This window comes from Hypomesus nipponensis, chromosome 11, assembly GCF_054491055.1.
Source record: "Hypomesus nipponensis isolate SF chromosome 11, ASM5449105v1, whole genome shotgun sequence".
Lineage (NCBI taxonomy): Eukaryota > Metazoa > Chordata > Actinopteri > Osmeriformes > Osmeridae > Hypomesus > Hypomesus nipponensis.
The window spans coordinates 6,445,006-6,468,251 of NC_140371.1; the positions used below are offsets into that span (position 1 = coordinate 6,445,006).

Below are 23,246 nucleotides of genomic sequence, written 5' to 3' on the forward strand. Positions count from 1 at the left end.
TTGGAAATACAGTGACTTGCTAAAGTAGGCAAAAGGCTAGTAGAACATAACATTTCATAATAAATAAGTAAATCAAACAGCTGCAAGATCCAGTGAAATGTTATATAAAGCGCAAACCAAAATTAGCTAGCATCAGTAACGACATTGGCTAATTCAACTTTGGTAGGCTATCATCAGGATTTGCAAGCTAGCTTTATACTGTATCTAAAATCATTTAGTAGACATAACAATGGATTTTACCACGCATGGACATACTATCCACAACTGAAGTGTGTTACAGCATGCTGTAAGATTGCCTATAGCCTACTCTTGTATTGCTTGGTATCATTGTTCCCGTATCAAGTGCGGCATATTTCAGTGCGGGTTAAAATCCGATTTACAAAATTATAATAAAGAAAATGCTTGTTTTCCGAAACATACGGTAGTCAGTATAATGTACTGTGCCTTGTTATTTTGCACTGTGTTTGCTAAATATAGATTTCTCCTTGACTCTAACCACTGGAATAATGTTGAACCGTGCACTTCTGATACATTCTGCAGTACTTTCTTTATGCACTTACTTGTATGTTGCTTCATAAATGAATACGTGTAAGTATAAGTTCAACGTGTTTATGAGCACCAATAGACCAATTATCATCCTACGTCACGCGACGTCAAGCAGGCTCAACTGTGCATGTCGGTGGCAAAAGATGAACTTCTCCCATATATATATATTCGTATATACGTTTGAGTGTCAATCAGGTAATCATACAGTACTGTGCAAAAGTTTTAGGCAGGTGTGAAAAAATGCTGTAAAGTAAGAATGCTTTCAAAAATAGACATGTTAATAGATTATATTTATCACTTAACTAAATGCAAAGTGAGTGAACAGAAGAAAATCTAAATCAAATCCATATTTGGTGTGACCACCCTTTGCCTTCAAAACAGCATCAATTCTTCTAGGTACACTTGCACAAAGTCGAGATTTTGTAGGCATATAGTTAGGTGTATGATTAACCAATTATACCAAACAGATGCTAATGATCATCAATTCCATATGCAGGTTGAAACACAATCATTAACTGAAATAGAAACAGCTGTGTATGAGGAATAAAAGTGGGTGAGGAACAGCCAAACTCAGCTAACAAGGTGAGGTTGCTGAAGACTGTTTACTGTCAAAAGTCATACACCATGGCAAGACTGAACACAGCAACAAGACGAAAGGTAGTTATACTGCATCAGCAAGGTCTCTCCCATGCAGAAATGTCAAGGCAGACAGGGGTTTCCAGATGTGCTGTCCAAGCTCTTTTGAAGAAGCACAAAGAAATGGGCAACGTTGAGGACCGTAGACGCAGTGGTCGGCCAAGGAAACTTACTGCAGCAGATGAAAGACACATCGTGCTTACTTCCCTTCACAATCGGAAGATGTCCAGCAGTGCCATCAGCTCAGAATTGGGAGAAAACAGTGGGACCCTAGTACACCCATCTACTGTCCGGTGAAGTCTGGTCAGAAGTAGCCTTCATGGAAGACTTGCGGCCAAAAAGCTCCGACGTAGAAACAAGGCCAAGTGACTCGACTCTGCACGAAAACACAGGAACTGGGATGTAGAAAAATGGCTGCAGGTGCTCTGGACTGATGAGTCAAAATGTGAAATATTTGGCTGTAGCAGAAGGAAGTTTGTTTGCCGAAGGGCTGAAGAGCGGTACACGAATGAGTGTCTGCAGGCAACAGTGAAGCATGGGGGAGGTTCCTTGTTTGGGGCTGCATTCCTGCAAATGGAGTTGGGGATTTGGTCAGAATTAATGGTATCCTCAATGCTGAGAAGTACAGGCAGATACTTATCCATCATGCAATACCATCAAGGAGGCATCTGATTGGCCCTAAATGTATTCTGCAGCATGACAATGACCCCAAACATACAGCAAAAGTCATTAAGAAATATACTGTAGCTGTAAGCAGCATTGAGGTGGCCAAGCAGTCAAATTTGGTGTGAATCCATCCAAGATCTGCTGAGATATGACCCAACTTCCTGTTTGCTGACTAAACGGCACATTTTGTTTGGCTGGCAAACGGTTTGTAAAATCAAAAAACCATGTCATGGTTTGTGAGGCTTGGTCTGAAGATGATCTCTGCCAAATTTGGTTCAGATTGGACACACTTTGTAGGAGTAGTAGAGAAAGTTTTTTCATATATTCAAAATGGCGGCTGCATCAATTCGCCTATCACAAGTCTCAAAATATCATGAGACAAAGGAATCACTTAAGGGGAGGTACTACAGATGAATAGGAAAAAAAAATCCTGTTCTTCTATCAGAATGAAACTTTACCACATAAATATACCCAAAAATATAAGATATATTTTAATTGCGACTTTTAGTTTCCCATCCAATACATTATGCAAATGATGTGTTTTCTCATTAAATATGAGCTAATTTGCATACAATGTACAACACGGCAACTACATCATAAATGAAGTCAGAACTTTTGGGTTTGTTTTAATGGGATCAATAACTAATTGGTTAGAATTGTTCAGAGGCTTTTGTCAAAAACATTTTTTTCCCAGTTAATTATGTTGAAATGCATTTGACAAGTGCTAAAAAACGCATTTTTTTCGCCTCTTTTTTTGGTATATAACACCACATAATATGAGATTGACAAAAAATAATTGAAAATCCCTCTGAACATATGTAGATATTGCAATTACAAAGCAGTATGTAAAATTATGTGGCTTTACCTATTATGAGCCAAGAGTTGACATGTGTGCCAGATGCCATTTTGAGAAAATCACTGTTAAACAAGTGTCAGAACGGGTTCTTTCTATCGCTCTGTGTGTCCCCCCCCCTCACTGCCATGACAAAAAGGAAATAGCAATATATGATTTGGCTAGCCATATGCTTGAGAGAATAAGCTTTCCAACAATGTACAATTCATTTAAGTTATTTCTTAACTTGCTGAGACAAATTTCAATAAAAGATGGTAACAGACCATGATTTAAGGTTTTGTTTACTCTGCAAGGGTTGTATAAAATCATACAAAAAAAAAATCTAAAAAACATTTTTGGGCAATATTTGTGGCATGAAAGTTTACAGAATAATATCCAAATTGACAAACTGAACAAAAATCTGGGGTTTTGCCTGTAGTACCTGGCCTTAATAAAAGCAAAGAAATCAACAGTTATTGGCCAAAACACATTTTTGCTTCCTGCGGCCACACCCAGTGATCACATGACACCAAATTGTTTGGACATCCTCAGAAGAAGGTTCTGAGTCCTCATACCAAGTTTGGTGTTGATTTCTCAAGGATTTGCTGAGATATGACCCAACTTCCTGTTTGATGTCTTTGCTGCCGATTTTGGTTGGCTGTACCGGACAAACAGTTTTGAAAATCAAAAATACTTTTGAAATGTTTTGTGAGGGTTGCTGTGAAGATGATGTGTGCCAATCCTGGGGAAGATTTGACAAAAATTGAAGAGGAGAAGCGAAAAAAAGTTTTTCCTTAAAATTCAAGTCCAACTTTGACCCATTGGTGGCGCTAGAGTGCTCGAATGGGAGACATGAAACTTGGTGAAAATAAAAATGGGACTGTCCTGAAAAAGTGTGTCAAATTTCAAAATAAATTACCATACGGTTCTAGGGTCTGCCATACACTCTAATGCAGGGGTGTCCAAAGTACGGCCCGGGGGCCAACTGCGGCCCGTGGTCCAGTTTTTATTGGCCCGGCAAATTCTGAAAATATATATAATTATATATAATTGAATATGGCCCGCGCAAGAAGCTTGAGCTCAACTTTGTTGCACTTCTCAGTTTCAACACTAGATGGAGCCAGCCACGGAAACGAAATTAAGCAAAGAAAAACTTTTCCCGCGAGTCACCAGAAATGGCAGCACTGAAGAAACACAAAATAGCAAGTGAGTGTAGAAGATTTCAAACACGGTGGGAAAATGAGTATTTCTTTAAAGAAATCAACGGAAAGTGTGTCTGTTTGATTTGCAATGAAGATGTTGCTGTGATGAAAGAGTACAATGTCCGTCGGCACTATGAGACCAAACGTCAGAGATACACATCATACACCAGTGCCGAACAATCACAGAAAGTCAAGCAAATGGCAGCTAGCTTGCAAGCTCGTCAGCAGTTTTTTTCGTGCTAAGAAAATACAGGAAAACGCCACAATAGAAATTTATGAAGTCGCTAAACTTATTGCCCAGCACGGCAAACCGTTTTCAGACGGTGATTTCATAAAGCAGTGCCTCAACAAAGCCACAGAAATAATGTGCCCAGACAAAGTGCCGGATTTCAACAATGTGAGCTTATCCAGAAATACAGTGGTGCGGAGAATCGAGGACTTGTCAGCTAACTTGAAACTTCAGCTGAGAATCAACGCTTGTGCTTTTGATTGTTACTCGATAGCGTGCGATGAGAGCACAGATGCCACACCGCGCAACTGTTAACCTTTTTTTTTAATGATAATTTTTGCTGTACGGAGGAGCTGCTTGATATGATGAGCCTAAAAGGCACAACGACGGGAAAATATATTTTTGAAGCTGTGTCTGAGGCAGTTGAAAAGACGGGGCTTAAATGGGACAAGCTCTGTGGAGTAACAACGGATGGAGCTCCGGCCATGACGGGCGAGCGCAAAGGAATGGCATCGTTGGTGTGTGCCAAGGTAAAAGAAACCGGAGGTGAGGCTGTTAGGATGCACTGTATAATACACCAAGAAGCACTGTGTGCCAAGACTGTCCAGCTGGGCGATGTGATGAACACTGTTGTAAAAAATGTCAACATAATTCAAGCTAGAAGACTGTACCACAGAGAATTTCAGGCTTTTGTATCTGATGTGGATGCTGAATACGGGGATGTACTCTACCACTCTGATGTGCGCTGGCTCAGCCGACGCTCTGTGCTGCAGCGGTTTTGCTGAGATCAGAAATCAACTGTTTTTTAAAAGAGAAAGGCCTACCTCTTCATGAACTAACTGACCCTCTGTGGCTGGCCGACCTGGAATTTTTTGTGGAACTTACGCACCATACGAATACACTGAACAAGAACCTACAAGGCAAAGAACAGCTGGTGCCACACCTGTATGCGCATATGAAAGCCTTCTGCACAAAGCTCCGCCTGTTTGAGACACAACTACGAGGCTTTAATGCTGCACACTTCCCTGCGCTGTCTGAAATCAAGTCTGCTTTTCCGAAGGCTGACCTTTCTGCTAAAAAGGAGAAATATGGGTCTGTGATTGCATCTCGTGACAGAATTCAACCAGCGTTTCCAAGATGTTCATGTCATTGAAAAATAAATCAAGCTGTTCTCGACCCCCTTCCTGGTGGATGCAAAAGAAGTGGAAGAGAGTCTGCAGTTAGAACTGATTGAAATGCAATGTGATGATTATTTGAAGAGTCAACATCAGCTTCTTTCCCTGCCTGAATTTTATCAGTTTAAATAAGGCCAAGTTTCCTGAGACGCCACGCAAAAATAATATTGAGCCTGTTCGGCTCAACATACATATGTGAACAAACATTTTCTCTGTTAAATCAGAACAAAACCAGACGGAGAACTAGAATTACTGATAGTCATCTCTGAATTCCTTCGTGTCTCAACCACCAAACTTTCTCCTGACATGTCAGTCATCCTTCAATCCAATGCAATGTTCAGTAAAAGTAAAGTTAATTAAACTTAAATATAAGTTCAATTAATAAGTAATCAAAAACTAATTCAAATTTTTTACATTTATTTAAGGGGGTAAATAAGCTTTACTTCAACCCAATGTTCTTCACACTATAGGTGAGTTAGAAATACACACAATATTCATGCGTCAATATGTCACCTCTAGTGTGGCCCGGCCCATTGTTTTTCTTTTTCTGTATTTGGCCCCAACTAAAAAAAGTTTGGACACCCCTGCTCTAATGGGAGAGTGAGATGATTTATAATTATAATAATAATAGTAAGAAAAGGTATAAACACTTAAGTGGCTCTGCAGCTTCGCTGCTTGGCCACCAACTATCTTCAGCGTAAAGAAGAACAAGGAGTCCTGGAAGTGATGGTATGGCCCCCACAGAGCCCTGATCTCAACATCATGGAGATTTGGTCAATCTTCGGTCAAACACCTCACACCAAGGAAACATCTGATAAAATAATCTGTAGAACCATCAAGAAAATAGGGACGTTATCTAGGATTGTCGGAAGGGGCAAAATCGTCCCGATTATCCCGTAGTGTGTCCCCAGCATAACGGGGACGCAATCTCACTCAGATTGACAGTTTTACACAAATCATAAAAATAATCGGACCAGCTGGCTAAAAGTAGAATTTAATAGCTGGCTAAAAGCAGAAAGTTGCCCTGCTCTACTTTTTTGGTGTAGAAATCTTTGGTGTAGAATTGACCAAACTGTAAAATTATGAACTTTGTGACATAACGCGACCAAGACAAGAAACATGGCTGCCACCTAAGATATGCGGTCTACCAGGCGACATTCTCACTCCAATTTCAAGACTTTCGTGACCCAAAACAAAATTCTGATGTGACAGATCAATGGGGAATCACTTTCTCTCTTTAAGGCTGTCCTCCTCTACCTTTTTGGTCTTTTTGAATCTAACTATTTGTTTTATCCGTGTAATTCTCTAGTCGTTATAAAGGCTTATCTTTTCCCGGTTTTCTGCCACCATGCAGCGCGCGCATCCCGAATATTTACAAACAAATAATTGGTCTATTAGTCCAGAGGCGAATGAAGTAAACAGGGCGTGGCTGTGATCTAGAGACTAGCAGACTCACCGATGATGAAGACGTTCCCAATGTCCTCTGTGTCGTTGGACTGGAGCTTGATGTAGCGTATGGACAGGATATGGTATAACACCAGGCTGTTGTTACCAATGTCATTGTCTATGGCATTCAGCTTTATCAGGTCTGAGCCCACCTTGGCATCTGCTGCCACACCTGAGAAAGAGAGAAGGAGAGAGAGGAAGAGAAAGGAGAGAGAGACATTTCTCAAATCTCTCAAACAGATAAACTCTCATTCACACATCCAAGCCACACACACATATACCTGCAGTGTACTCCAGCTTGGTGAAGCGCGGTGGCTGGTCGTTGATGTCCTCCAGGTAGATCCTGACCTCCTGCAAGGTCGCGTCGTGGGAAGGATCAAGTGCTCCCACCCTAGATGATCTCTGAGCCCGGGTTGGCCCCCAGTTCTTGTTGCTTGAGGCTTTGATTATGATGGAGTAGACAGGGATGTACTCACGGTCCAGGTCCTTCTTCACCCTCAGAACTCCTCCTGGACTCAAACCGAAGTTACTATTGCTGTCGCCCCCTGGAGTGCCAAGGGAAAATGACAATATATGTGCAAACGGTCCGACACCTACCAAAGGACTCAAGATGACTGTGTTTGTCATTATTTAATAATCATTAGTGACTGAAACTGATATCAGGAGGAAGAGAGAAAAAACTGCAGAAGAGAGAATTGGAGAAAGATAGAGAGAAAAATATACATAGAGGAAGGAAAATAGAGATAGAGGAAGATAAAGGTAGAGAGAATAACAAGTCATCAAAAAAATACGCACAATATTCATGCGTCAATATGTCACCTCTAGTGACAAAAAAAAATCATGAGCGATAAAGGGATGTATAATGTACGTAGAATGACAGAGAGGATGCTTACCTGCTATAAAGTAGTAGACTATAGCGTTGGAGCCCTCGTCTGCGTCCACAGCCCCAGTCACGTTACCCACCACAGTGCCTGGAGACGAGTGCTCTGGAACCGACAACGTCTGGTATGGCAAACTGCCTCTCTGAGAAAGGGCACATATACGCACACCCATACGCACACACATATACCCACACTGTTTGTCTACATATCAATCGATTGATCTATCAATCTATGTTTATACTCCAGTCTTGTTCTCACCGGGGGTTTGAGGAACACAGGCTCATTGTCATCAATGTCCAACAGCGCCACCTGCAGAGGCTGCGTGGTCTCATAAGGCACAGGCTGGCCGAGGTCATAGGCTACCACAATCAGCTGAGGAGGCAGAAAACTGTTGGTTAGACACACACATCTTGTACACACACACCAATCACACAAAAACATAAAACCACCACTCACACAGACACACACCAATGTTGGTCAGAGACTCACGCTGTGCAAGGGCTGTTTCTCACGGTCCAGCTTGACAGCAGTGGTGATGACCCCAGTCAGAGCATCGATGTGGAAGTTCTCCCAGTCCCGGTTCCCAGCCCCGGTCTGCAGGAAGGCGTAACGCACCTCACCATTTACACCCTCATCACCATCTGTAGCAAACACCTCGTACACCAGCAGGCCTGGGGGCTGCTCCTACACAAGGGAGAGTGAAGCACACACATTGTTACCATTTCTCTAATAATGCCAGGAATCTCTTTGTTTGTGTGTGTGTATCTGTCTGTGTACGCATTTAAATGGGTTTAGTTTCCTATGATCATCTCAAGAACCAGGCACTCTGCAAAGTTCATATTTTGCAGGTCTCCTCTTTATAATGGCACAGAATGCAGATTGAGTTGTTTGGATAAGCAGTTCGATATTTCCCCAAAATAATTCGCTGCCAGAATGGCTTGCTCTCTTTGCTCTCGACTCAGCCATTTTGAGATGACTGAGCTGCACTAAGCTAGATCTCGCGAGCCAAAACGATGCAGATATTCATAGATGCCACCTACGTAACTACCAAATAGAACGCCGCCATATTCACAACCGATCTCGCCCAGTATGCCCGCCCACACTGCCCATTTGAATGAGAGAGAGACAGAGATATCTGGAGAAAAATTCAATTTTAGACTCCGATCCTCATTAGTTACCCCTAGTTTTCTTTTGTCCATTATTATCTGTCCCAGGCTTGCCCTAATTGGCTTTCCATGATATATACATTTATCTTGGGCATAACCCATCCCCATAGTGGGGATAGCTTGAAGGCTAGCTTGACAGATGCTTATCAACATGCTCTGGCTGGATGGGTGAAAGACGTGAAAGTGCGGCACCTGGGCATCAAGGATGTATATTTAATCATGGGAAATTTAAGTATTTTTTAATTTTTTTATCAGGATGTGCGCTGTGTCACTCTCACCACGTCTGTCACTCGCTCTCTCGGTTTCCAGAGCCTGTCTACCAAGGCCGTAGCCATGGAGTCAACATTGGGGGGACAAATTAAATTTGTTATGATAATTTCAGACAGCGTGCATGGTTGCCTGTTGTAGCACATTTGTAATTTTATTTATTTTTAATATCAATATATTGGGGGGGACATTTTGACCAGAATTGAATATTGGGGGGGATGTGAAAATTAGTTTAGCATACTAATGCCACTCCAACAAGTAGCTAGCAACATAACATAACCAACCATATAACTAGGGTTGCCACCTTCAATACTGAAAAATAAGGGACGCCTGCTGCAGCAAGGGCCACACCCCTCGGGGCCACAATGACCACAGGCTCGATGACATGCCAGTGGTGGTAAATCACAACTGAAAACATGTTTTCATTAAAATATTAAGATTGATACAGGGACATTATAAAAATATATCTGCTATTGAAATCAGTGTGAACAGATGCACTCAGTCTCTCTATCACAACTAAAGTGGTCATATCATTGTAGCAATACACAGCTATGACGATAATAAACATAGGCCAACAAAGTTTGACAGTGAGACCACAAAAAATATGCTTTTGGAGGAACTTGTTAGGACCATATTTTATGAACTTGTTAAATTAACAGATCCATAACTTATTAACTTTAAATTAAACAGATGCTTTGATACTCAAAAAAGTGTATTGAAAAAATAGCTATGGTACAGGAAACTTGCAAATGATCTTCCATGAACATCATGGGAGGGAGTCAGATGGGAGTCAGATGGATGAGCGGTTAGGGAACCGGGCTAGTAATCTGAAGGTTGCCAGATTGATTCCCGGCAGTGCCAAATGACTGTGTCCTTGGGCAAGGCACTTCATCCTACTTGCCTCGGGGGGAATGTCTCTGTACTTACTGTAAGTCCGCCATTCTTTCAAATCAACTCTACGCCGAAGACCCGCCTTCCTCTGGCTCTGATTGGCCGTGAACCTGATCAAACCAATGGTGGCAGCGAGTATTACCCAATCAGGGGCAGAATAGGACGAGTCTTCACAGAATGCAGATGGGATGATTTTGGATGCTCCATTCAAGACAACTCTGAAAATACAGGACAAACCCCATCCCGTATTGATTCAAAACGGGACGCGCTATTTTATTCTAAAATATGGGACGATTCTGTATTTTAAGGGACGGGTGGCAACCCTACATATAACTAAAGTTACTAATGTAAATATAGCTAATGCTAACTGTCCAGAATAGTGTTATACATGCTCAAATTATAAATTACTTCTTTTAATCCATTTCTCATGACGTTCAGGGTTTTTTGGGACATTGTAATCCATTTATTTGAGATTTGCTGTTATCCGAGCCCACAGCACAGCAGATAGACGGCATCTTGCAATTCGGTCCTAAAGATGGCGCCACGACCACTGTGTGACATCACATGGCATCAGGGAGCTGTTATTCATGGGTTTCAGTCACGTGATTTTTTTGTCACGGCCGCCATCTTTAGGACCGATTCGCAGCCTCTCCTCGGGTCTCCTCCTAGTAAGAATAAATGATGTCGCACACGAAAGTAGCACACCTTACCACCGACGAAAAGCAACGGTATTTAAAGTAAATAGATACTTCAGGCTTTGATCTTTATTTACTGTCAAGTGAACTGCTTACTCCACTAAAGTGTAGTAAAAACCTGTAAAATTGTATGTTTGCTGACATCTACATTTACCTCGTCCACAATCCCTCTTCATACACAGGGGAAGCCCTTAAGGCATTTAATAGCACTAATGCGTACCTCAGGATGGGTTATGGATGCCCAAATCATCTGGAGATGAAGAAAATGTTCTTGATCACAGGAAGGGTAAATGGGAGTCTGTTAATCAAGCGATATTAACATTACACAAATAGCATTTATCACTGAACTGAATTGCCATCAGATTCTGTTCTTTGTGACTATAATATCTGTCACATCAGGACACCAAATAAAAAGTAGTTTAGCATACTAACGCCACTCCAACAAGTAGCAACATAACATAGTGAGTGAGTCGGTCAGAAAGATGGCGGCACAAAGCTATAGTGACATCATGTGACCCAAATGAATAGCGGGCCGAACAGGCATAATGAACAATATTATTTGTCAGTAGGATACAGAAAATCCAATACTATTTTACTGATGAAATACTAAGAAAAATACTATTTTTAAAGTGCATGGTTTATTTCAGTAGGTGTAACTGGAAAGTTATTAGCTACAATCGTTGCTGTGTAGACAGGCTCTGGACTACACAAATAAAGTCACAATGGTTGAGTCTAGAAAGACAATGGGGATTGCTTTAGGAATCCTTACTTGCTGGACAAGTAAGGATTCAATTGGCAATTCACAAATACGTTTTTAGGTACCCTGTAGCTATACTGTTATTTAGAAGCACATTCGCTTTTATTACCAATATGGCGAGGTTTGCAGTGCTGACGGCTGTGTAACCTGGTGGAAAATGGGGCACAGTTTAAATTGTTAGACCGCCTATCAAAGGCTTAATTGCACTTAAACGATCCAAGTTACGCTGGCCTTTTATGAGACAGGGCAGGGATTCCAAAATCGTCCGGGATTTTGCCTCGTCGGATATTTGTGTTTTCTCTGGGTCTTTCACAAACTAGTTAGTACGCCCTTACAAGTTTTGGAAAAGGTATCTCCCTTCCGTTCCACCTTCTTGCGCGAGCTCTGACTGTAGAGAGAACTGTCATTGGTCAACTGCCTTCTGTGTTGCCAGATGCACAATAATTATCCTCCAAATACGAAAATGTTGAGCCTTTGGTATGGTACCATTTCCAATCTGGCAACAACGTGAGCACCTTGCGGCCTTTGTTATCATTATTGCTTGAATATATGAGGAGGACTGAAAAGTGTCTTAATTTTCTTATTTTATTATGTTGCCATATAAAGAATGTATTATTTAGAATGTTGTATTTGTCATCATTATTACTTTCATATATGGACAAGACACATTAAAGCCATTAAACAACCACCGAAAGCCACAGAAGCACTGGACTAAATGCCACAAAAAATACCTACCACTTCTAGGGATGAGTATTGATAAGATTTTAACAATTCCGATTCCTTATCAATTCCTGCTTATCGATTTGATTCCTTATTGATTCTCTTATCGATTCTCCCCTCTTCAGCCAACTAGGCTGTGCGTCCTGCACCCCCCCCCCCCCACACACACACACACAAACACACTCGTTCTAAACGAATTTCTCAAGCTGTCTTTGAAATGAGCAAATACCTACCACCTCTAGGCTTCTTCAGGCCTCTGTTTTCAAAACAAAATCTAGTCGGAGATAGAAACTTTCAGTTTCCTTGTGTTCAAGCTTCTATTACTCAACACCAGTAGGACTTACAGGGGTCCTAACAACAGGGGAAATAACTTTCTACCTTTCAAAATAGACCATTTACATGCATGTACTCCAAATAGTTCAACAACAGCTTTCAATGTACTTTGGTTATGTTGTTTAGGCATTTTCAGGCAGATTTAACAGGACTATTAAAAGGTTTAATAATTAAAATGCTAAATTTAATAATGGATTAAAAATCGATATGCTCAGTTTAACATGCAAACGTTTGCTGATCACACACACCCCCCCCCCCGATAAAGTGAAGTGATCAATAAGATCAATACTAATGGGAGACAAATGCCGGAGCTAAAATGTACGCTTCAAACAACGGGACAGAAGATAACTTGATCGACTACACACAATAAAGGCAAATTGCTTCACACAGTAACAAGTGGTTGTGATCACTTTTGAGCAGTTTAGCTCTAACTTAGATAGTCAGAGATTACGTGCGAACGTTAGCTGCGCTGCAGCATGCATCAAACACATGATGTTCCAGTAACTTCATTCCATGCTGTGTGTTTAAATGCTTCTTCATATTTGTAGTATTTCCTCCCTTCGACGAAATATACTTTTTACACGCGTTACAAGAGGCGTTGTTGTCATTTTGTCGTGTGAAATACAACCAAACTTTAGCACGCTTCTTTCTAGTTGCCATGTTTGCCGCAGTCTGAATAAACTATAAAAGTTTGCGCATGCGCAACGGCACAGAGAATTGTTAACAGAATCGTTAAGGAATTTTGCTAACGATTCCAAGGAATCGATTCACTGGGAACCGGTTCTAAACAAGAACCGTTTCTCGATACCCATCCCTAGCCACTTCCATGCAACCCACCCCAAGACCCAGGGAAAAAGTGTCCTCTTTTTCACAAACTCAAATTTGGTCACTCTACATTAGTATGAAATTAAGACAATAACATTAGTCGTTTTAGTAAGTCAACAGTCTAAACTGCAGTCTGAACTCCTGTAAGAGTGGTGATATTTCACAGCATGAAATAATTTGGTCAGCTCAGCAGCGGTTGTTTTATCATCCGCTGTTGTTGTGTTAAGAGCAAAAATGATATTAAGGAATAGTGCACATTAGAACTAGCATTATCCTTGTGCCGTTCTGTAGCGGCATGCCGCTCTAAAGCCCCTTTCACGTCTAATATCAATACGACAGAGCTTACAGAAGACATGCTATTGATCTGTGCTGTTCTCGGTGGCAAAGTGGAGTTCTGAACAAACATAGGTTTGAAGGAGGTCTTTCTTTTTGGCACTGAAGCCCACGCGAGCGGTAAATTGCGATGGTGGGCAGGAAGGATCAAAAACACGCAACAGTAGTCTGAACAAAGGGCTGGAAAACTGGACTGTCCGGACGAAATCTGGACAACCAGTCACAGGCCAACCCAATTTGTTCTAAGGCCTACCCAAAAACGAAAATACCTCCCAAAAATCTTTGCAAAGTACATAACAAAAAAAAACCTCAAAGGATGCCTATCCATATTGTTGTAGGCCTACCCAAAAATATTATTCTGGCTACGCCCCTGGTGTACACTATCATGGTTATGTGAATCTGGGGATTATTATTATTATTTTTTTGCATAAAGGCAGAAATACAATCAAATACAGAGTATACAAACAGAATCTGGGGACTTCGGTAAAGCAGAAGTTCGGTTAATTGCGTCATCGGACGGAGATTGGTGTTGGACACTGGCTGAAAGCACGAGAAAGAGTTGCTGGAGGAACCATGAGTTTCATTCAGAACACCCTTGTGCTGCCTTCGGGTCACATGACCAAAAGGTTCATAACGAACCATTGTTGTGTTTACCCAACTTTACCCAAAACAAAAGCAAATACAAATAATTTTATTTTAACCTTCGCAATGTGGGAAGTCTGAGACAGCCCAACGGTTAAAAGAAAATGCTTCACTTTGTTTTTGTATGCGGTAAAGTTGTTACAAACGACGGTGGGTCACAATGACTGATGGGTCAGAATGACCCTAAGATAACACAAGGGTTAAGAGACTGACGATCGCCTACGATCAAGATTGGTTTTTGAGAGATATTTTCCCATTCAGTCTATGTGTGCGAGCTGAGCGGCACCATTTTGTTTCAGGAAGTTTCCTGAGTTTTCCTGGGCCTCACTTAAAACTTTTATTTAATTTTTTTTACCCTGCCATCTTTACGACATCTCGCTGTCCTGTCTCAGCTGTTTATGTAGTCATCACAAGTCATCAGAAATCATCACAAGTCATCGCATCAATGTCGTTGTTGCCACAGACAGTTCGACACACACACACACACACACATAGACATTTCACTGATACAGATTGAACCGAACTGAGGTTCAATCTGATGCTGAGGGGTTTCAACTGTCAATTTGAACAATGTTTGTGATAAGTGAATTCAAGGTTTTCTATTGGAAATTAGTTACAGTTTTTTACAATCACTTTTTCAGAACCTTGACATCCTTTTTCAAAACTGTTAACCATTTTGAAGGTTTTACAAGAGATCTCGATTAACTTATTTTATTTTTGTTACTTTTTGTTATTGTATTGTATTAAAATAACCTTGCAAGAGAAATACAGTTTTTTTAAGCAGAGTTGGGTAACGTTACTTTTTAAAGTAACTAATTACAGTTACAAGTTACATTTCTTGTAAAGTAACTAGTTACTTTACTTAGTTACTTGCTGTAGAGAGTAAGGCGTTAAGTTAATTTTGCGTTACATTAATAAAAGTATTTTATTTCTAAGACAATTCACCTTGGCCACTCTTATGCCCAGAAGGCACATTTAATGGGTTGACCTCAGCAATAGCACATATTTTACTGAATAGTCAGTGTCACTCGCATATAACATGATCAATCCTCATTATACAGCAATACAGATCAAGGGAATAATCCACCATAATGAAAAGCAATATTTGCATGAAGATCTTGAAACAAGAAACTCTTTAATCAATAAATAACTTTGTAAAATTCCAGGCATAAGTAGTAGTTAGCTAGCTCTACAATTTTACGAGGCTAGGTATGAATCTAGGAGCAAAACGAAGCTAAGCTATAGCTAGGTATATGATAGCAAAATGGTGTTCACTTCAGAATCAGAAGGGATTTTATTCGCCATGAATGTTTGCACAAACAAGGAATTTACTTTGGCAGGGAGGTGCATAGATTAAACATATAAGAATACTGAAACTTAAATATGTGGACTAACTATACAAAAGAAGCAAAGTCTAGCAAATAATAAGGGGGGTCTAGCTAATACTAAGGGGAATAAAACTATAAAATATAAGTAGTCATAATTTACAATCTATCCTAAAAAAACAGATGTGCGAGAGAACGATACAATAGTGCAAATTTCTATGTGCAGGGTGTCATTGTGCAGCTTGTGATTTAAAGTCAGTGAGAGTCCTTGGCCTTGTTAAAGTGGCCAACAGCGGATGGGAAGAAACTGTTCTTTTGGCGAGAGGTTTTGATCTTGATGGACCGCAGCCTTCTGCCGGAGGAGAGTAGCTGAAACAGGGAGTGTCCAGGGTGGGAGGGGTCGGCCACAATCTTCCTCGCTCGCCTCAGGGACCTTGGGGTGTGCAGATCCTTGAGGGAAGGCAGATTGCAGCCGATCACCTTCTCAGCAGTGCGGATGATACGCTTCAGTCTGCTCTTGTCCTTGGCAGTGGCAGCAGCGTACCAGATGGTAATAGAAGAAGTGAGGATGGACTCAATGATGGCTGTGTAGAAGTGCACCATCATTGTCTTTGGCAGGTTGAATTTCTTCAGCTGCCGTAGGAAGTACATCCTCTGTTGTGCTTTTTTGGTGAGGGAGCTGATGTTCAGTTCCCACTTGAGGTCCTGGGAGAGGATAGTGCCCAGGAAGCGGAAGGACTCCATAGTGCTGACAGGGGAGTCACTCAGGGTGATGGGGGTGAGTGGGGCTGTGTTCTTCCTGAAGTCCACAACCATCTCCACTGTCTTAAGAGCATTGAGCTCCAAGTTGTTCTGGCTACACCAGGTCACCAGGTTGTCAGCTTCCCACCTGTAGCCAGACTCGTCCCCGTCAGAGATGAGCCCAATGAGGGTGGTTTCGTCCGCAAACTTCAAGAGTTTGACAGACGGATGACTCGAGGTGCAGCTGTTGTTGTACAGGGAGAAGAGCAGAGGACAAAGGACGCAGCCCTGAGGAGATCCGGTGCTGATGGACCGGGAGTCAGAGACCTGTGTTCCCAGCTTAACGCACTGCTTCCTGTCAGACGGGAAGTCTGTGATCCACCTGCAGGTGGAGTTGGGCACGTTCAGCTGGGAGAGCTTGTCCTGTAGCAGGGCGGGGATGATGGTGTTGAAGGCAGAGCTGAAGTCCACAAACAGGATCCTGGCATAGGATCCTGGGGAGTCCAGATGTTGTAGGGTGAAGTGGAGGGCCATGTTGACGGCATCATCCACAGACCTGTTGGCTCTGTAGGCAAACTGCAGTGGGTCCAGGAAGGGGTCTGTGATGGATTTGAGGTGTGCCAGCACAAGGCGCTCAAAAGACTTCATTACCATAGAGGTCAGGGCGACGGGTCTGTAGTCATTAAGTCCTGTTGGCCGTGGCTTTTTGGGCACAGGGATGATGGTGGAGGACTTGAGACAGGCTGGCACATGGCATGTCTCCAGGGAGGTGTTAAAGATGTTTGTAAACACAGGAGACAGCTGGTCAGCGCAATGCTTGAGGGTGGCAGGAGAGACAAAGCCCAGCTGCTTTGCGGGGGTTCTGCCTCTTGAAAAGTCTGTTAACTTCACCCTCCTGAATGGAGAGAGTTGTCACTGTAGAGGGCGGGGCACATGGATGGGAAGGGGTAGTTCAGGACTGTCCAATTGTCTTTCAAATCTGCAGTAGAACTTGTTCAGGTCGTTAGCCAGGCGGGAGTCATTGGTGGAGAAGGTCTGCACCGAAGCACTTTGCAGATGTTTATTGTTCAAATGTACCAATTATTGTAGATGTGATCCAGAGTGTTCTCTTCTCTGGTTGGGCATTTGATGAATTGTCTGTATTTATGGAGTTCGTGGCTGAGATTACCTTTCTTAAAGTCACCGAGTATAATAACAAGGTAATCCGGGTTTGCTCGCTCCACACTTAGAATATGGTCGGCGATCGTGCGTTGGGCATCTTTAACCTGTGGACCCGGCGCCATGTAAACTCTGACCAAAATGAGCGACGCGAATTCTCGTGGCGAGTAAAAGAGTTTACAGATTATAAAAAATGATTCCAGATCCGGAGATGTTGCAGAATCACTGTCACATCTACACACCAGCCACTGTTGATGTAGAAACAAATACCACCTCCGTTTTGCCAGAAAGTGCAGTGTCCCGATCAGCTCTCACGAGTTGAAAGCCTGCCAGATGTAAGGCGGTGTCCGGGATCAAATCGCACAGCCATGTCTCCGTGAAGCACAAAACCGAAGATGAAAGAAAGTCTCTGTTTTTCACCATCAGTAGCTGAAGTGGAGTGACAGTGAACGTACGTTGGAGAGGAAAAAACTTGGAAGCACTGTTCGGATTCCACGTCTGCGTAGCCGAACTAGCGCTCCCGCTCGCTTTCCCCTTCTATGGCGTTTCACTGCATGAGCAAAGCCTAGTGCGGCACTGGCTAGAATTCCCACTAAGTCTGCTGCTGGAAGCAGAAAAGTGGGAAACAAGTCCACAGGAGTTGTGGTCCTTATGTTCAGAAGTACTTCTCTTGTTAGAGAACCCCGGAAATCTTGGCAGAACACTGAATTAACAGACAAAACAAGACAAAACAGAGCGCACCTAGCAACCACGGCCGCCCTCACCGGCGCCATCTTTCAGCAAGGTTCTGGTCCTGGTTCAGCTTATATACTGAACCAGAATTTACTTACTGTAATATAATCCTAAAACCGCTGCAAACGATACAACAACACATCACACAAGCTTGAGTTCAAATACATTATTTAATGTGATATTACGTAGGCCCACTGTACATGCAAGTCTTTGACTATTTAGCTGGTCGCCTCCATGACGCCTGGTAAATTGGGCTCATGAGACTGCTCACCAAATGAACGAATGGGAACCCACTTGTCTAGCATTTTCATAGGTACCTTGGTTACGAAAAGTAGCCTCAACTTTCCTAGACTTTTAGCTACATGCTGAGGGCTCGCGACCAAAAGACTAACTTGAGTAACGCGTTACTTTTTTTTTAACAAGGAACTAGTAACGGATTCATTCAATTAAATAAGTAACACGTTAAGTTACTCGTTACCTAACAAAAGTAGTCTTACTGTTACACCCAACACTGTTCCTAAGGGAAGACAAATATATTACTTATTGTTATAAGATTAAGACATCTGACAGTATCTTTAAACTTACCTTGGGGTAGGTGCGTCTCACTGGCACTATTAGGATTAGGTGGGTGGGGATGTGAATTTTATTTTATTTTCCATCACATGCACTTCAGGAAGCCACCGTATCAACTAGGGGTGGAACGGTACACTGAAGTCACGGTTCAGTACGAGTTCGGTACAATGGAGGGAAAAGCGAAACAAACCAGGTTCCTCTACGAGTGAAGACGGCGCATTGAAGATGACATGTAAATTCCGATTGCTTCAGTGATTTTTTTGGTCCTCTTTGTATGTGTATATAAAGGCTGGTTAAGCACTGTATGGAGGAGAAGTTGGACAGTTTTTTTTGTCTCGTTCCAGTGATTGGCACACCTGGGTGATGGCGTCGGATATTTGTAGTCATTTAGCACACGCTTTTATCCAGATGCGTTGAACAACGCCGACACACAGTGCTTGTGTTATCCACCACTCTCTCGCCTGTACTACTGTGACTGACTGGGAAACCAAAGTTTTCCCAAACTTGCGATCTTAAAGAGGCTGGCGGGTCCTCTACCTCTCACCATACTTGTCCTTAGTGCTGCCAAAGAGTATAGAAGAGGCAACACTGATGTTTTTTTAACAGTCACTAGGGGACGCTTCGGTAGCGCGCCGCCATTGTGGAGTGAAAATTCCAACTGGAGTTACTGGACAACACACAGATAGTTAGCTACATACTAGCTAGTTATAGGTAACAGATTATTTTATATATATTTTTTGCGTTGACGTTAGCTAGCTAGCGTTGGCAGCTGTGTACCTAGCAAGCATTAGCAGCATTTGTATCCGTGAAATGTACGTAGTTAAATATCAGCTAATGTTCAACTGTAAAGTATAGCTAGCTCTACACCTTTAAAAAAATCTTGGTAAATCAGCCTCTGCCGGGTAGAAAGGTTTAAAGGGGCAATTGACTGCAAAACCGATTTTACCTTGTCATAGTTGAATAACGACAGTTCGGTGGGTAAACTGAACATACCGTGAATATCAAAGTCCATTGACACCTCTTTCCTATTCAAATCTCAAAAAGAAAAAATGTGGCTGTAAAACGCTAGCTTTTCAATAAAGCACCCGGTCCTACGTAGGACCGGTGATCGCCCTCTTATTGGCTCTGGTCTGTATCTTTGTCACGCCCCAGAATTTACATCCAGACCAGCCCGAGGTAGCGTCTATCTCCGATACTAGTTTAGCTGCGCGCTGCTCTGTGTAGGCTACTTATAAGGAATTACAAAGAAGTACGTTTTGAATTATAACAAGGATATTGAAAATGGACCACGGTCGTAAATGCTGTGTTCCAGGCTGTACAGGGAAGGCTAACACTCACAGTCTTCCCAAGGAGCCAAACATTCAACAGGCATGGCTGCTGTTGTCTATGAGAAGATCCCGGCAAAGTTCGACACTCAATTATTCATTTGCTCTGAACATTTCAGCCAAGACAGTTTTGACAACCTTGGACAATTTCAAGCAGGATTTGCTAGGAAGCTGAACCTGGAAAGAGGTGTTGTTCCGACCGTATGCTCATTGCAACTGCCTATAAGGACAGTATGATGTTGTGCTAACAGTTATTAGCAATGCTAACGTTTCCTGTATATAGCATACCAGGTAGAATGCTAAATACGTTTCTACACACATCAAATGACTGTGTAGCTAGACTAGCTGTAGTTGGCATTAGAAGGGAAGCTTCCGAAAAATAGCCAGAAAACGAACAGCAGTCTGTCTTATTGCTAATGCCTGTCTAGATAATCTATATGAAAGAACTGGAGAAAGGCAGGTTCTAGATACAGGATACGTTAGCATTGCTAGTAACTGTTACTAGTAACACCTAGACTGTAGGCATGTAAACAAGTTTAGCTTGCTAGTTAACGCAAGAGCATAGGTAGAATGTGTGATAATTTAGCCTAGTTTATTGGCAATGGGGCTAACGTTGATTCATGTTCCTGACTGTGTTTCATTCAAATAAATAACCTAATGAAAATCTACAATTCACAATGCATGTTTGTCCAGATCTTTGTCATGTTATTTTACAGCAAGATATCTAGAGCTAGCCTAGCTGGCTAACTGAAGCCGATTAGAATCACGATATGGTTTGGTTGCTAAGCTGTAGCCTAACGTTCTACCCACCTAAGTCAATCCAGTTTGCTTCAACAACAGAAGTGGAAACATGTAATGTTACCATTTCAAATGATATATAGTCAATCTGTTGAAAACTGTGTTGTGTAGACACAATAGATTTATTTGCGCGTTTTTATTTCAAGTCTCCAACTTCGGTGTTTCAGCGAGTGCTGCTGTTGGCCTTGTTGCGTTTTTGCTCCCAGCTTCACTCGTTGATAACCAACCAATCAGCGCGCAGCTTATCTAAATATTAATGAGCATACCATAAAAGGAGAAAAGCTAGTGTTTTTTCCCGGGAACATTTCAGAGGATCTATCAGGGGGCATAGAACAGCACCCGGGCCATTTTCAACCCAACCAATGTTACATACCCTATTCGGAGACCTTAAGGAACAGTGTGAAATACCCCAAAAACCCAGTCAATTGCCCCTTTAAAAAATGTAAAGTTAACACCAACATTTAGTGGCAAAATCCATTGTTAGTTAACATTAGTTACGGTTATTTCACTGAGTCTTGCAGCGCTGCTTGATTTACTGATATTATGAAATGTCACAGTAAGTCACAGTATCCCCCAAGAGCGTAACTGAGACGACATAGTAAATAATTCCCCTTTAAGTAAAGCCCCAGTTGAAGTGTTCAGATTAGCTGCAAGGTCTGTAGAGATCTTGCGACAAAGCCACTTTTTTGGTGTTTTGCTAATGCAGAATTCGGTCAAATAAAATCGGTAAAATAGATGTAATGAGTGGCACATAAAGTGGGGCAAGTACAATTCTCTTCCAGACTTGCTATTGACCTTATTCCGGAAGTCACGATGGGTGCGATCCGCGTGTTCTCATTTCCGGTTTAGATACTTTCCGCTTTATAACGGTACTAAAAGAGAATGTCTTAAACAGGCTCTGGTACTAATTTAAGGCTAATAGAGACACCCAGCGTGAACTGTGCAGTTTGTGGCTGCCATAACAGCTGGAGAAAACTGAATCAGACCCTGTATTATCATTGTTTTGACCATGGAAAGAAGAGTTCCGAGTGTTGTGGGTTAGCTTTTGTCTGCTCATATTACTAAAGTGTGTAATAAGAAATAAACTAGCTATATTTTGGTAAGTTTTAGTGTTCTCAATTTATGATATTAGTAGATACAAGATCATTACCAAATGTATGGGCATGGCTGTGAGCAAAACAACTGCTGTAGTGCATCTAAATGTAATGTAAAGCTTTTGAAACAATGCAGCAATGAAATTATTTAATAGATGCATCTTTCTAATTGCCATTAGATAGGAGGGAAGATTACTAGTGCACAACATCTTTTAAGTGTTTGCACGTTGCATAAAGCTTGTACCCAAGACCCTCGATGAAAAAGTTGTCACAATGTATTATTACAGCACAATTTGTCACTCATACATTTGCAGTTTATGGCTAACCTGACGTAAAAACTAGAGCCTCAAGTAGATAAACAAGAAGCTAACGTTCTACTGCTAACAATGCTAGCTGGTCGGTTTTGCGGGGAAATCTCAAATACATGTACTGACTGTAAAATTAATCACACGACTGAATTCTAGAGGACTTAAGCTTTCAAACAAAGTATAACAAATGCATATGCCCTGCAGTGAAATCGTTAAAACATCTTATGTCTGTGGCTAATGTAGTGCCTGCCTATTGCAGCACAGCAGAGCGCAGGGCAGGGCAGCGATCTGACCGGCAAACTAATTATATAAACACTTAAAAGACATTTTCAAGACATCCAGTGAAAGGGTGTATTATTGACTTGTTATAGCACACGAACATAGCACATTTTGCACAAATCCACCTAATTATTTAACCCTCTGGTGCATAGCAGTCACTACAGTGGACAGCTATTCAAAACTCTGTTTCTTGTATATGCATGGGTTTTGGTGGTTTAGTTGCACATCAGCCACTCTAGTGGACGCTTTTGCATCATCCCATACACTGCTACCCATTGGCCAGTTGTTTTAAGTGAAACAAAACTTCCGAAATCCAAGATGGCCGACGGATTTTCAAAAACGCTATCTAACGCATAAATATCTTGTCAATCCTTCTATTGAAGTAGACAATCGTAGGTAAATGTTGTAACATAAAGTAACTACCAAGGAGCAATGCTATTGTAAAATCTTCTAAGTATTGCTTTTATTTTGGAAGGAAATTGCGATTGATCATCTGTCCACTAAATAGGACATCATGCTTCAGAGGCTTTAAGTCACCCACTATTTATTCCAGTACTGCAACGTTGATGTTCGTGAAAATACTTGATATGCAACAACTTTTTGGGGTGTTATAATTTGATATATGTTTTTTTTTTACCTGCCTGTTCGTTTTTGCTCCAACAATACTCATT

At 41.7% G+C, this 23,246-nt stretch overlaps 1 protein-coding gene across 4 annotated transcripts in view; it reads right to left on the reverse strand.

Moving 5' to 3' along the window:
• The window catches only part of LOC146267930 (cadherin-23-like), an 81,753-nt gene that overhangs the window by 7,994 nt on the left and 50,513 nt on the right, over positions 1 to 23,246 (reverse strand). For 2 of the 4 annotated variants that reach the window (XM_084667091.1, XM_084667089.1), the window contains exons 22-27: positions 10,853 to 10,930; positions 8,103 to 8,297; positions 7,872 to 7,985; positions 7,626 to 7,755; positions 7,014 to 7,277; positions 6,743 to 6,904 (exon numbers count right to left, since the gene is read on the reverse strand). In XM_084667091.1, the coding sequence (XP_084523217.1) occupies positions 6,743 to 6,904; positions 7,014 to 7,277; positions 7,626 to 7,755; positions 7,872 to 7,985; positions 8,103 to 8,297; positions 10,853 to 10,930 (943 nt within the window). The remainder of the gene's footprint in view (positions 1 to 6,742; positions 6,905 to 7,013; positions 7,278 to 7,625; positions 7,756 to 7,871; positions 7,986 to 8,102; positions 8,298 to 10,852; positions 10,931 to 23,246) is intronic. The other 2 variants (XM_084667092.1, XM_084667090.1) reach the window with 1 other exon arrangement.